Source organism: Cygnus atratus, chromosome 11 (assembly GCF_013377495.2).
Source record: "Cygnus atratus isolate AKBS03 ecotype Queensland, Australia chromosome 11, CAtr_DNAZoo_HiC_assembly, whole genome shotgun sequence".
Lineage (NCBI taxonomy): Eukaryota > Metazoa > Chordata > Aves > Anseriformes > Anatidae > Cygnus > Cygnus atratus.
In genome coordinates, this window is record NC_066372.1 from 21,549,103 (window position 1) to 21,562,926 (window position 13,824).

General features: G+C 56.5%; 2 protein-coding genes across 3 annotated transcripts in view; both read right to left on the reverse strand.

Annotated features, from left to right (window-relative positions):
* Nucleotides 1–198: 198 nt before the first annotated feature.
* CTSH (cathepsin H) lies at nt 199–7,406 on the reverse strand. Of its 2 annotated transcripts, XM_035568920.2 has the most exons (12): nt 7,254–7,404; nt 7,009–7,040; nt 6,738–6,843; nt 6,576–6,646; nt 6,348–6,452; nt 6,021–6,107; nt 5,315–5,370; nt 4,100–4,181; nt 3,949–4,017; nt 3,155–3,261; nt 1,658–1,783; nt 199–1,014 (listed from the first exon to the last, which is right to left on the reverse strand). In XM_035568920.2, the coding sequence occupies exons 1-12, from the start codon at nt 7,324–7,326 to the stop codon at nt 939–941; spliced, it is 990 nt and encodes a 329-aa protein (XP_035424813.1). In that variant the 5' UTR covers nt 7,327–7,404; the 3' UTR covers nt 199–938. The 2 variants fall into 2 exon arrangements, with proteins under 2 accessions (XP_035424813.1, XP_035424812.1); XM_035568919.2 differs by having other exon boundaries at nt 6,021–6,452; nt 7,254–7,406.
* Nucleotides 7,407–8,491: 1,085 nt separating this feature from the next.
* RASGRF1 (Ras protein specific guanine nucleotide releasing factor 1) overlaps nt 8,492–13,824 on the reverse strand; it is a 32,560-nt gene continuing 27,227 nt past the window's right edge. The window contains exons 21-27 of the mRNA XM_035568948.2: nt 12,882–12,985; nt 12,620–12,704; nt 12,121–12,318; nt 11,424–11,503; nt 10,871–10,988; nt 10,595–10,663; nt 8,492–8,584 (exon numbers count right to left, since the gene is read on the reverse strand). Of these exons, the coding sequence (XP_035424841.1) occupies nt 8,492–8,584; nt 10,595–10,663; nt 10,871–10,988; nt 11,424–11,503; nt 12,121–12,318; nt 12,620–12,704; nt 12,882–12,985 (747 nt within the window). The remainder of the gene's footprint in view (nt 8,585–10,594; nt 10,664–10,870; nt 10,989–11,423; nt 11,504–12,120; nt 12,319–12,619; nt 12,705–12,881; nt 12,986–13,824) is intronic.

Consider the following 13,824-nt stretch of genomic DNA (forward strand, 5'->3'; position numbering starts at 1 on the left):
CGCGGGGCCGGGGGGCCGTGGTCCCCGGGGTTTTGGTACCCGCGCGCGGAGCCCGTCGGAGTGACGGGGCTCTTTATTTTTCGTTTGTTTTTCAACCACGTTCAATCCACGTTCATGATCAGAAAGCAACACTTCCAATGTTAGCGCAGCGTCTCCCACACGTGACCGTGCGGCTAATTAATTAACACATCTGTTAACTAGGGGGAAACGTGGAGGTCGTTTTTATTCGTTTAATTAACAGGCAGGAGCGGGGGCAGCGGCAGGCCAGCACGAAATTACACACAAGTGCCCTCTACTGGCAAAAGGGCTTCTCACAGTCCTGCTTTCAAACAGCAATAAACTTTTTGCTTCTTCATTGATTCATAAAATCATCCATTCCTTCAGTGCTCTCCTTAAAATAGCCTCATTTTTTTCATCTTTTACAAAAATACTAAAAACATTAAATGAGCACAGATAAAACTTACAAAATCACAGCACTCATCTTTCTCTAGAGAAAGGAAAAATTGCCTTCAGAGAAAAAAAAAAATCCCTAGACGTTGCATCTGCTGATTGAGAAACAACTGACACAAGGAAGGGGTGAGGTTGTGGTATGGCATCCTAACGTTGTGTGACCGCGTGGCATTTTCACCTTGTGTGCTCCTGGATCTCCCCCGCCCCTTGTCCTCACTCTCAGCGCAGGGGAGCCCGGCACACACCACCGCCTGCAGCCAGGGGTTCTGGCTGCCGGTGCAGGAGCACGCTTGGTTTTGGGTAGGGAGAGCAGGCACAGATCTGCCTACCACAAGAAGCTTTGTGCAAGCAGAGGAATCCACCTGCACGTAACAAATATCAGCAGACTTCTTTCTTCTTCATGCTTTCTTGATTTTAGCATTTAGAAATTCACACATGATCAATTATTCCTTTTTCTGTATCCGCTTTCCCCAGCCTGTGCTCTCCTCTTACACCTGGGGAATAGGGTAAGATGCACAAGCAGCAAGACCACACATATTCTTGCCGCGTTCAATTAGGAAATACCTGGCAAAAGAAACAAACAGGTGTGAGCGAGTATTCCCTGCTCCTCCAGCAGTCAGCATGCCTCACACAGACATACGGTGACTGCTGTCATGTGTGAGTTCCTTTCTCACACCAATGCAAAGAGCAGATACATGTCACAGAGCTGTTATCTTCAGTAGGTCACCAGGAGATGCCATTCCCTGTCCCCCCGTATTGCAAGCTAGCACCCAACTATAAAGTTTCACTTGCAGCTGGAAATGCACAAGATATTCTGGAGCTGGAGTGAACTTGCAGCACAACCTGTTCTTCTTTGGCTGTGTGAGCACAGAAGAGGCACTGCACCACCACACAGCTCCCGCAGCAGCCAGGTGCATCAACTGCACGGGTGGCCTGGTCGCTGGTGACCTCCCAGAAGCTGATCTGAGGGCCTGGCCTAACCAGTCACCCCAGATCAGTTTTCAGAACCAGCTCTCCTTCTTCACTCCCAAGGCTCAGATGATTTACCTGCCTTTTCACGGATTATGAAACAGCGGTGAAATTTCAGCCTGAGAGCATCGGGGTGACCTGGCAGCTCACGTGGGCAGGTGGAATCCCATGCATGTGACAGTCTTTTACTAGATACTGGGAGATCGTGATGTGTTTAGCAAAGCTGGGACCTCCTTACCCATCCATGCCCCACAGAGGGCCCCAAGAGTTCTTAACGATCCAGTAAGGAGTCCCATTTTCTTCTCCATACCCAACAGCTAGGACAGCATGGTTCACCTTGTCGGGAGTGTGCTCACATCGTGGGCTGCAAAAGAAAAATAATGCAGATTTTTTACATAAAACAATAGCCTGTAGTTAATCATGGATTAGCCAGCATTTTTGACTGCACTCCAACTACAAAAAGAACTAATGGATACTCTGAACTTCCAGTTGTGGCGAGTAGGGAGGAATGACAAGAAAAGGAGATACAGCTCTGTTTTCTCACTCAGGAATTATTACCGGCTGTATGAGGGGTCAGGGTGTTAGGCTATATGGACCTTTGATCCTAGCACCTGCTCTGGCCTTTTGTTCGGAATTAACATCAACATTGTCACACAAGAACAACCTACAACACACACACACAAAAAAAAAAGCAAAGGAATTTTTCCAATGAAAAACAAAGTTCTTAGTGCATTTCACATGCTGCACAAGCAACAGTGAGCTCCTCAATCTTACTACACATTTTCTTGTATTTCCTTTGCATTTCCAGTTTTTAAATTGCACTCAATGAAAGTTGCTGCCTTGCAATCAAGACAACACAAGGTACAAGCTCCCATCTACACAAATACTGTTTTGTCACAATTTCAAATTGCAGATCACTAAAAGATCAATAACCACCACTAAAGATTTACTCTTTTGAATCTGCTAATAGTTGGTCTGTGGAGCACAGGCTGAAACCCCTGGGACACCAATTGTTCTATACACTTTGACTTTAAATCTACCTTAGACATGGTAACTTTACTTGAGGTGTTCCTTAAATTAGAGTCCCATTACAAAGTATCTTGACTGTCTCCCTGCTTTCACACCCTACATCTGCCTGATGCTGGCAGTCAACTTTTTTAAGTAAACACTTACTGCGTTTATTGCAACAGCAAAGCCACTTGAATTCACGACACTGCCTGCTCGTTCCCTTGCAGCTCCCTGGGGCAGATCACTCATGCTTAGACTCTTCGTTTAATTTTCCCTGCAGTTCTACGTGACTGGGGATTCATTACCCTAAAGCGTTTTTCTAGTTCTCTCCAAACATGCACTTTTCCCATTTCTTGCCTAATAGAAATCTACCCTGTCACCATTAGCTTCCACAGTCTTTCTAAGGTATACTAATCAACCCTTTAAGTAGCTTTTTGCCTTTACTATAGACCTGTGTTTCAAACACAGCCTGGCCTTGAGGTCAGCCTGGCTCCCAGCAGTAAACTGTCTGCAAGCACGCTGTTCCCTCTTCCTCATGCTGCCCTCTTACCCCCTGGGAAATCAGCATTTCAAGGCTCAATTTGCTTATATTTTCAATTTTCTGTTTAAAAGGAAATGCAAGAATACAGTCCAGCCCCTGTGTCCAGTGCCACGAAGAAGGAGAAATGGAGATGTGAGCGATTCAAGCCCCTCTTCCCTCTCACCCTCCAGGCTCAGAAATACTCACTTTGAATAGACTCCTTTTCTGTAGTGCATGAAGTTACTCGTCACCTCGAATGCAAAGCTCACCGGGTTGTACTTCCCCACAGCTTCCACCATGCCAGCCTCATCGTACTGCAAGAAGAGGATCCCAGGGTCATTTATCTCCTGGTTACACTGGGACCAGTCACGATGCCCCGGACCAGCAGTCAGAGCACAGTGGCCAATCCTGGCTTTCTGCTCACAGACAGAAGTGTGCCTCTCCTGGGCACTGAAATACAAGAACCAATAATTTCTTATTTTCTGGTGGTGCACCCACTGTGGAAAGGAGGCAAAGACCCTAGTGCCTGTACATGACTGCAGCACTCCACTGGTGCCACCTTCAGAAAAGGGAGCAGCAGGACTTTTAGGGGAATTTTAGTAGCCCCCACAGGCGCACTCAGGATGCAAAGTGTTCCTGCCAAGCAACATAAGTTGGTGGAGAGCAGCTTTCAGAGGCAGCCATCACCGCCACGCTGCCCAGCCCTGTTCGGACGCCTCCCTGCAGGCGCTGGAGCTGGTTGCACGCTTTATGGGTGCCAGAGCTCACTGCAGCCTGGCGAGTGCACACCCTGCTGCGGGAAGGGGGGCGCAGACACCCCGCGAGCTGGGGACGAGGTCAGCCGGGCCCATACGAGATCAGCCGGGCCCCGTACGCCTGCGGTGCACAGCAGGGAGGAGGAGCTGCAGGGAGCAGCACGCAGCCGAATGCTTTCCAGGTCAGGCCTGGCACAGCGTGAACAAATGCCCTGAAGTTTGGAAATGTCACCCTCAGGGACTTACCTGTGTGATGTTGATAACATCTTTGACGAACGCAATAGCCTTGTCTGGCTGGAACTTGCACGTGCCGTTCTGTGCAGACAGAAAGGAGTCAGTGCCAGAGCCTGCTCTGCACCCCCTGATGCAGAAACACGCCCGAGCTGCCCGGCAGTACCTCAGCCCGGTACGGGTAGGCGTCCTCCCCCATCAACCCTTTGTTATACATTATGTATTCGAAAGCTTGGCTTGGCAGGCCCCTGCAAAACAACACAGCCAGCATGCAGATTAATTAGGACAGCAACGCGGCAGCTTCTGCAGAGCACACCATAAACCTTCCTCCACCACCCTATGGGCACGGAGAGGGAGCGAGGGGGAGGGCAGCGTGCATCCTGCACCCTCTGAGGCACAAATTCTGGCCTGTTCCCACAGCATCTCCTCGCCTGGGAACCCCGGCCCAGTCCATCACATTGCTGGGCACGGTCCTACACGTGGTCCCGCACAGGCACCCAACACCTCCTTCTCAAGGCTCCCTGGGGACAACGCCAATACAGGAGCCCGAAGGCATGAGGCCACCGGGCCAAGGCCACACCGCTAACCCCGCCAACCGAACTCCACCGCCGGGGGGACTTTGGCCTCTCCTCCCGTGAGGAGGTTTTCCGTGCCCTGTGCCCAGCCTGCAGCTGGGACGCAGCACCCAGGGCCCCACAACACAGCCTGGGGTGGACGGGAGCCCCCTGACCCCCAGGGGGTGCACGTGGGGAGGGAAGGAAAGGGGAGCGTGACCAGGGCGTGATCACAACGAGAGGGCTAACAACGAGTCACATAAAAGAGAAAATGCACCAAAGGGGTTTTGCTCAGCTCTCTGAGCATTCCTCAGGGACCACTTATCTTACAGAAAAAAGATTTCAGAAAACCCTGTTTTCTGCTTCTTTTAGCAGTGCCAACAGGAATTTACCAAAGGGGAAGCAGAGGTTTCTGTGGGTTCCTTAGAGCACCATGAGCTATGTGTGACCCATGAGCAATGCAGTAGATAAAACTTCCCTTGCTTTCCCTAAGCACGTTAGAGCCTAGCTACACAGCACTCGTGACTGGTATCTGTTAAAAAAAACAAGTATCAGAACAAAAACTAATAAACAACAGAAGTTAGGAAGTGTTGGAGACTTTGTGAAACATTCTAACCTTCAGAGAGGGTGAAATTAAAACAAAAAAAATGAAACAAAAAACCCCAAACCGTTTTCCCTGATAGGTCTCAGCCCAGGGGAAACAACATTTCAAAGACTCAAAGGAACAAAAATTCCAAGGTCTGGAAGGATCCTAACACCTGAAGAAGGCTGTCAAGCACGGACCACAAGATGCTAATGTTTATTCTTCACTACTTCATCTTACTTACCCACTGCAGCCATGGTTGTTAAAAGCCTGAGCGCAATCAACTAACTGCTGCTCCGCCTGCAGGCAAGGTTTTTGAGTCAGAGTACGTACAAACAACTGCATTCAGAGCAAGGGAGACAGCACACAACACACACAACAGGTAACATCTGAGCGCTGTTCCTATCGGTGCAGCCCAGTGCGATCTGGAGTCACCCCTCTGGACAGAGCTGGTGCTGCCTGAGGCAGCAGGAGGAGGAAGAGGAGGGGGCAGGCGGCTCCAGGGGAAGGTGCCTTCCTTCTCTGGCCTGCTGACACCACCTGGCCCGCAGGCACTGGCTGAGATCTCTTTCAAAGGTCAAGTTTGTTTTTAACACTTACACTCAGCCCTCAGGTATTCGGGTAAGTCACTTAAGCGGCTGCTGCCTTTCCAGCCCTTCCAGGACGGAAAGGCTCCGGGAGCTCAGGATCATCCCCCCACGCTGCTCCCGGAGCTCTCGCAGCAGGGAGCTGCCACAGGCTGGCTCCAGCCCCCAGCACCCGTTCCCAGGGACCCTCAACGCTCAGCCCTCGCGGCCTCATCCTGCTCCGAGAAAGGCTCTGCCTGGGGCTGGGAGCAACAAGGCACTCGGACCACGAGCAGGGACAGCAATGGGCACATCCCCAGGGACACAGAGCTCCCGGCTTCGTGCAGCTGCAGGGGCTCTGCCCGCCGCAGGGACCTCTCTTACCAGGGAGAGCAGCTTTCCTGTCGCAATCGCGATCGCCGACTCCAGGCACCCCGTGGTAGAAAAGGTCCAGCAGCTCCCGCAGGGGCCCTGCGTTGGGAGCCAGAGAGGAGCTGGTCTGTAACGCACGGCGGGGTCACCAGCCAGGGCAGGAGGCACGGCAGGGGCACGGCGCTCCCTGCAGCCTCCACCCGGGCTCAGCCTCTGCCTGGGAGGCTGCAGCCTCCTCCTGCCCCAGCACCGAGGGGCTCCCTGGGGAAAAAGACCCGCAGCGGTGGTCCCCCCTGCGGGCCCGCTCCTGCCGCGCTGCCCATCGCTCCCGCTCCCCACCTGGTTTTTCACAGGCGTCACGTAATTCCCTTTCTTCCTCCAGTCAACAGAGTCAGGATACGGCCCCGAGCTGCGCAGGAAGTTCCCCTTCGTGGCCGAGCAGTTCTGCGAGCGAGGCGGGAGGGCTGCGGGCTCCGGCCACGCAGCCGCCGGGTGGTGGCCCTTGGGTGGGCGCAGAGCCCCCCACGGCACGGAGCCCCCCGCGGCACGGGCTCCCGATTAACTTACCTGGGGCTCTCTCCACAGGTACATCTTTTTGAACTCCGTGAAGGTCAGATCAGAGAACTGGTTGAGGCCCACTTAACAAAAAAAAAAGGAGGAAGGAGGAGTGCTGTATTGGCCGAAGAACGGCGCTGGGGGGACGAGGCCGGGGGCAGAGGCAGCTCCTACTTTCGAAGCTGTGGTTGCCGGCGTTGTGCTCGTCGATGCGCCGCTTGTTGCCCACGAAGACCCGCAGCCGGTGCCCGTACTCGGCCGGCCCGTAGCGCCTCCCGTTCTGCCACGAGGCGCACGAGTGGCAGCGCCCCGCGACGGAGCCGCCCCCGGGCGCCCCCCGAGCCGCCCCCGGCCCGCACGGAGCCGCCTCCGGCCCCGCGCCCCCGGGGAGCCGCTCCCGGCCCGGCCCGGCCCGGCTCGGCCCCCGGCGGCGGCGGAGCTTTACCTGCAGCATCCAGGCCTTGAAGAGCTGCTCCTCTGCGGGAGAGAGGAGAGCGGCGTGTCGGCGGCTCGCCCGGCTCGGCTCGCCCCAGCCCGGCTCGCCCCGGCTCGGCTCGCCCCACCCCAGCCGAGCAGCTCGGGCAGGGCCGCGGCCCGGCAAGCACCCGGAGCGGCGCAGCGAGCCGTGCCGACCCGAGCCGTGCCATGCCATGCCGTGCCAAGCCGTGCCACCCCGTCCCCTCCCGGTACCTTGAGCCGTGATCGCCGAGGCGGCGGCGGGCGCCAGGAGCGCGGCCAAAGCTAGCAGCACGGGGCAGCCCATCGCCGAGCCGTGCCGAGCCGAGCCGTGCCGTGCCGAGCCTCCGCGGGGCGGAGCGGGGCACCCGGTCCCTCCCCGGGGCGGGCCGGACCCGCCGCCGCCGGCCCCCCCCCCCCCGGGCACGGCCCCCCCCGGCCCCCCTCGAGCCGTGCGGGGCCGGCGTTCGGCCCCGGCTGATAAAAACGTCACCAGTCCGCGTTCACCCTGAGATAGAATAGATTTATTAGCAAGAGGTAATCAGGAAACATATATTTTTACAAAAATGGAAATATTTTTCCAAACAAGCTGTAAGTTGAAATATTTTAGGGCTTGAAATAGAATTCTCATACCACGAGGTATTGCTTACAGCAAAAGTTTTCTGTCTGTTATAGTGGAGCATGCCTGCCACTTTAAAGTTAAACTGTGTTTATATACTGTACAATGTAAAAAATACATGGTAATATTCACAGAATAAGCACTACATTACTATATTCCTGCTAGAAGGTGGTTAGACAGGATTACAGTATATGTAATAAAAACACTCGGTCATTTTGTCTAATTCTACATCATGTTACTCAGTTGTCACAAGGAATACGGAGCTGTAGCATATCAACAGGAGCTTGCAGGAGCAGAATGCAGCTAAGGGCACGAGGTCCGTTTCCTCTCCCCGCTCGCAGCGGGAGGTCCGCGCAGGAGCCCCCTGGCAGGGGGTGGTGGCACACAAAGAGAGGGCAGCTTCGTACGGTGGGATAACTTTAATTGATGCTGTTCCATTGCCTTACAGAGACAGGGCCGCAGACAGCGCCCGCGGGCGCCAGCCGCGTCCCCCTGCCCTGCAGCCCGGCGCCACGCAGCCGCTCCCCGTGCCAGGCTGGGCGAGGGAGGCGAGTGCCCGCGCGGCTCGTGTATGTCCCGCCGCCCCGCTGCCCCCAACCCCCTCGAGAAGAACAAATGACAAAAATAACATCATCGAAAAGAAACCGGGACTCCAGCAAAGTGTCAACGCGTGAAACCTCAAACAACGCGGGAAATCCTACGCGAGGGCTACTGTGGCCTAATACCGAGGGGCTGGGCTTGCTCGGAGAAGCACATACGTGGGAGTCACTCCAGGGCGTCCGACATAAACAAAGAGCTATGTACAGTATGGTATAGCGTGTGTACACGAGCAGCCGCCGGCCGCTCTCGGGCTTCAGGAAGGCAGTTTGGGCTCTATTCGCAGAGACGCTTCGTAAAGGGTTTCCTCATCCATCACGAACGACTGGTCCAGCAAGTACTGCGTCACCTGGGGACGGAGTCAGACCGTCAGCAGCTGCACTCACCTCTGCCTCGCGCTGCGGCCAGTGATAAACGCTGAAGTGAGGAATGGAGAAAGGCCGAGAAGGGCCTGCCAACGGACACAGGCATTGCACGTGCTTATCCCACCCCAGGATTGCAAAGTCATCCAGTCCTCAGTTGCTCTTCTGCTTTTCTTGCCTAGCTGTCCTCTCCCATGCTGTTTTATCAGCCACACAGCTCTCTTCAGTTGAGAACACAAAATCCTGATAATTAAGGCCCTCTAACCTTAGCACAGGGAACGCAGGCTCTTGCTGCAGGAATGCTGCTGACAGGGCAGGACATTTGCTCTGGCGTTAGCAGAAAACCTGCTAGCAGTTCTGGGAGAGTTTTTCCCCAGTGCCATTTTGGGCTCTCTGGCAGCGCCGCGGCACAGCTGGTGCTGGCTGGGGGGGGCACAGAGGGTGGGGGGGGTCATGGTCAGCTGGCAGCAAAAAATCAGCAGGAGTTGCACTCGGGGTGGGCAGTTTTCGGTGGATTTCTCAGGCCTGGGGAGCTTTCACAGACACGTCTCTTTTCCTCAAGCACTGGCAGCCAGGAGGAGGCAGGGATTTATCTGGTGCGCCCCGGTGAGACCCGGCTGCAGCATCAGCCTGGCCCCTCGCGGGTACCAGGCTGTGGGTACCCAGCGCTGCAGAAGTGAAAATCAGAGCCTGCATCCCGCAGCCTGCACCAGCCCAGCTGGGGGTCATGGTCTGGAGGAACATGGGCAGCTCCCGCCACCACCCCAGGAGCCCCCAGCACTGGGGGGGTTTAGTGCTGTGGCCAGGGCACGGCACAGGCTCAGCGGATGGCTGCGGTGCAGAGGCACCACTCCAGGATGGGCCCTGCTGCTTCTGGAGAGCAACAGCCCTGCAGGCAGCGGAAACCCCGCACCAAGACGATGCTTCCTGGGTGGTTCCCCTGTGCAGCAGCAGAGGAAGCACGAGGGTGGCCACAACCTGCCATCTCCTCACGCATGTGGGGGACACCGCATGGCAGAAGCCACCAGTGCCAGGCTGCATGGGTGGGACGGTCTGTGCTGGCAGCCCACAGCCCTTGGCACGGCAACTCCTCCACATCTCTAGCCTGGGCTGGGACAGCCCAGCTGCAACTTTCGGGGGACCGGGGGGGACACAGAGTGGCTCTTCTCTGTGCAAAGCTGCTGCAGGGAAGTGGCAGCACCAAGGGAGAGCACAGCTGCTGTGGTGCATCCCACTGTAGTCCCTGTAAGCAAGCAGTGCGCGCACTTTATAATCGCTCCAAGCAGCCCCAGGAGCACCCCAGGGTGCTGGCTGCTAACCGCCGCGCTGCCTGTCCCGCACACAGCTGGCCAAGGCAGCCCTTGGTGCATGCATTGCAGATCCCGTGCTGTTAGCCACGCACCACGGGTGCAAGGATGCTGAGTGAGCACAGCCTGGACACGACCCCAGCTCTGCCGAATGTCCACAACGGCAGGAACCACATCAGGAGAAAGGTCAATGCTCAGCTGGTGCTGAGCCTGTTGCACCCAGGCATGGTGGCTGTCTGAAGCAACGCCTCCCCTGCAGCACCCAGGGGAGCCGCTGCAGCTGCCCTCCGTCCCTGCAGCCCTGCTGGCCGCCTGCAGCACAGCACCAGCACCAGCACCACTCCCAGCGGGGAGGCACCAGCCATGCTTCTGCTGCAGCAGCAAACACCAAGGGAGCACCAAACGCGGTCCCACTGCCACTTGTTACGCATTCCTCCTTTCAGCCCCAGGTAAAACACGAGCTCTGGCCAAGTGCCTGCCCAGGAGCAGCTCTCCCGCATGGGGGAACCCACCCACCAGGAAACCCACCCAACCCCTTTCTGTGCATGCCTCTGACACTCCCTGGCCACTCCAAGCACGGGGAGCACAGAAGTCCCACATCTTCCCCAAAGGAGCTGCCAAAGATCCAAGGCTCGGGCGCTGCAGTTCAGGTGGGGCACGAGGAGAGGAGGGAGCGTGCGGCCCTCGTACCTTAGGCTGGTGCTCGATCTTGTAGGAGGTTTGCTGGAACTGGCGGATCTCTCTTATGATGTGGGAAATCTGTCCAGGGAGAGGAAAAAGCTGACGTTTACGGTTCAGCCATCACCACTGCCACCACATCCTGGCACTAGTGGGGCAGCGAGCCACCGCCCTGCCCGCATCCTTCCACCCCAGCACAGGAGCGGAGCCGCCTGGTCCCCTTCGCACCCGTCTGGTGCCCAGACCCACCAGTCTCACAGCCTGGTGCAGCAGGGCCACAGCACTCACCATCCTCATTTTGGAGAAGTTCACCAGCCCGTCCTCGGTGTAATTCGGGGTCCCCTCCTCTATGAAGGCCAGGTCGGTCAGGTACATCCCCAGGTAGGGGACACAAGGAGGGTCGCAGCTTCAGGAGCGAATTGGAAACAAACGAGAGAGAAAACTTCCTTACTCAGGGCTTGTCTGGGCTCTGGAGGGGAGGAAGAAGGGCCGGGCCCTGCAGAGGTCAGGGTTTGAAGGGTTCTCTAACGCACAGGGACTCCAGAGCTCATCCCTACTGCCTCCCTGCAGGCTGAGACAATTAACGAAAATCGCACGGGAGGCCCTTTTGTTCATGTCTTCCCGCACCGCTGCTCAAAGGAGCAGCGCATTATTTGGGATTGCTCTGCAAGCTGCTGCCCCGTGCCTGCTGGACGAGACTTCCCACCAGCACGGGCTCTGAAATGAGCTCGTGAGCGAGGTCCCAGCCCATGGTGCCTGCGCAACGTGGGAGCCTCCCGGACGGTGTGCACCGCTCGGCCGGGGCCTGGGCCAGCCACGGGGCATCGCCACCTCCACTTACTTCTTCAGCGCCTCCCTCAGGTTCTTGAACCTGCCCTCCGACGACACCAGCTTTTGCAGCTTGTCGATCAGAGCCTTCGTCTGCAAGAGACCCAAGGGTTTGGGGCAGGGTGGGAAGGGACCCCGTTCCCGGGGCCACCCCATGCTGCGCACCCCGCTGCAGCCCCTGCCCGGCCATGGGACACCCGCAGCCGCTGCCCTGGGTGCTGCACACAGCTCCTGGAGACCTCCAGAGGAGCTGAGTGAGCACTGGAAAGCAAAACTCCTCCAGCATGTAACAAGGATAGGCTATGCACAGTTCCCCTCCCCTACCTCCCACCTGCTCCTTCTCCAGTGCCTGTCTAAATTTACAGGTTTGGCTTTTTGCAGGAAAAAAAAACAACACAAGATGTTTCAGATTCAGAGAGGAGCCCACACAGCGGCTCTGGCTCCGGCAGCCCCTGGGCTCAGTCAGACTCGATACAAGCTATTTCTGTACCAAGTAAACCAACACGTGAATTAATTTTGCTCATCCATAATTGGTATGAGGAGCCCCCAAAAAAAAAACAGTTTAAAGAAGCACACGTGTGTGCACTGCAACTATCACGCTTTAGAAAAGGCTCCTTTAGCTGCAGGCACATCCAGCCCACCGGACGAACAGACCCGGTGGCGAGGCAGGGGCTGGGCTGCTCGGGGGACGGCTCAGCCCCACACCGCACCTGCTTGGAAACCTTGAGCCAGGTTTTCTTCAGGCGGAAGATGGCACTGCGGTTGAGGGAGGAGGTGATCTCCAGCACGGCGTTGTAGTTGTGCAGGCACCGGCAGATGTCCGCCACGGCCACCCACTTCTCGATGGAGCTCACTCGCGCGTTGATCTCCTCGTTGCGCAGGATCTCAGACGCTATCAAGTTACTGACCTTCAGGAAGACGACAGCCCCAGCCCGGTGTCACAAGTGCTTCGGGCAGCAGCCTCCCCCCTCAGCTACAAGCTCTCCAGCTTCTTTACAGGATTTCCCTTCTCTGCAGTAGCAATAGCTGCAGAGGGAGCCAGCATGCCTGCACCGGGAGGTGCCCCACCTGCAGTGGTCCCCCAGAGCCCTGAGCATCCATCGAGCACAGATGGAAGCAGATAAAACTCGTGAATCCCAGCCAACACTGGGGCAGGTGTGGCTGTGAGGCTGCTCCTGCACCCTCTCCCTGCCCCATGGCCGCACTTACGTCGTTAAAGTGTTTTGTGTTTTTCATGATGTAAGGAGTCCTTTCGTTCTTCTCAAGCTTCATCCAGCCTTGCCCAAAGAACTCCCTGTGAAGGACAACGTGCATAGCAAGGCCCGTTCCCCACCGTCCCGCAGCACCCAAGCCCTAACAGCCCTATGGGTGGCCGGGACGCCGCGTCTGGGCTCCAGGTGGACCCTGCGGGTGGGTGGGCACTGGCCAGGGGACGGGAGGAGACCCCCCCCAGCCACCCCGGGACACTTACTCGTACGGGATCTTCTTGAAGACGAGGTGATCGAGCAGCGTCAGCTGCTCTGCTATTTCCAGAGCCGAGTGATTTTCAAAAGGCTCTGCTTTGACTCCCTCAGCCTAAACAGCAAAGGTGACAATTAGGGCTAATTCATTAAGACTTCTCACAACTCATAGACATAAAATAAGGCCAAAGGCATCTCCAGTACCAAGAAATCCACCAAGCAGCCAGGAGGGAGCTCACGGGGCAGGGTCCCCATGTCCCACATCCCACCAGCACTGGGATCTGCCAGCTTTGTGCAGCCTGGGGAGCTTTAATCACGTTACCACCCGTGCACATGTACGAACACAAAATTAACTAATCTTCTCGACTGCAGTAATTAGGCGTCAGCTCCAGAACAGGCCCCGGCACGCTGATTTCTGTAACCACTGCCTTTCTGCTCTACATCTGTTTAATTAATAAAGCACCAGGGATTCCCAGCTGGAGCAGCGCCGCTCCACAAGCATCCGTGGGGTCAGCAGAGCGAGGACCCGGAGCTGCTCGGGATGGCTTTTCCAGGGGACGTCCATAAAAGCAGCACGAACAGGGATGTCCTGGTCCTCAGGCTGCAGCTGCCCAGGTGCCCGCAGCCACCACCCAAGCTGGGGGGGCTGGGGCCCAGCCACAACTTCTGCCCCCAGACCCTGCACAGGGACCTCACGCAGGGACTTGGCTGTGCTTTGACACTAACACGTGCACCTCAAAACCCTGCACTGCCTGCAGGTCGCTGCCTTTCCTGGGTGTTTTCCTTAAAGTTCGGCTCCTCAGGAGGAGGGGCAGACTGAAAACCTGGGTTTGTTTGTGTTCTCTTCAAAGGCAGTTTGCAGCACCAGTGACTGCAGACAAAAGCCTAAAAAACCCTGAAGGGACTCAAAAACTCCAGAAACCAGGAGGCAGATCCAAAGGCCGGAGGCACTGT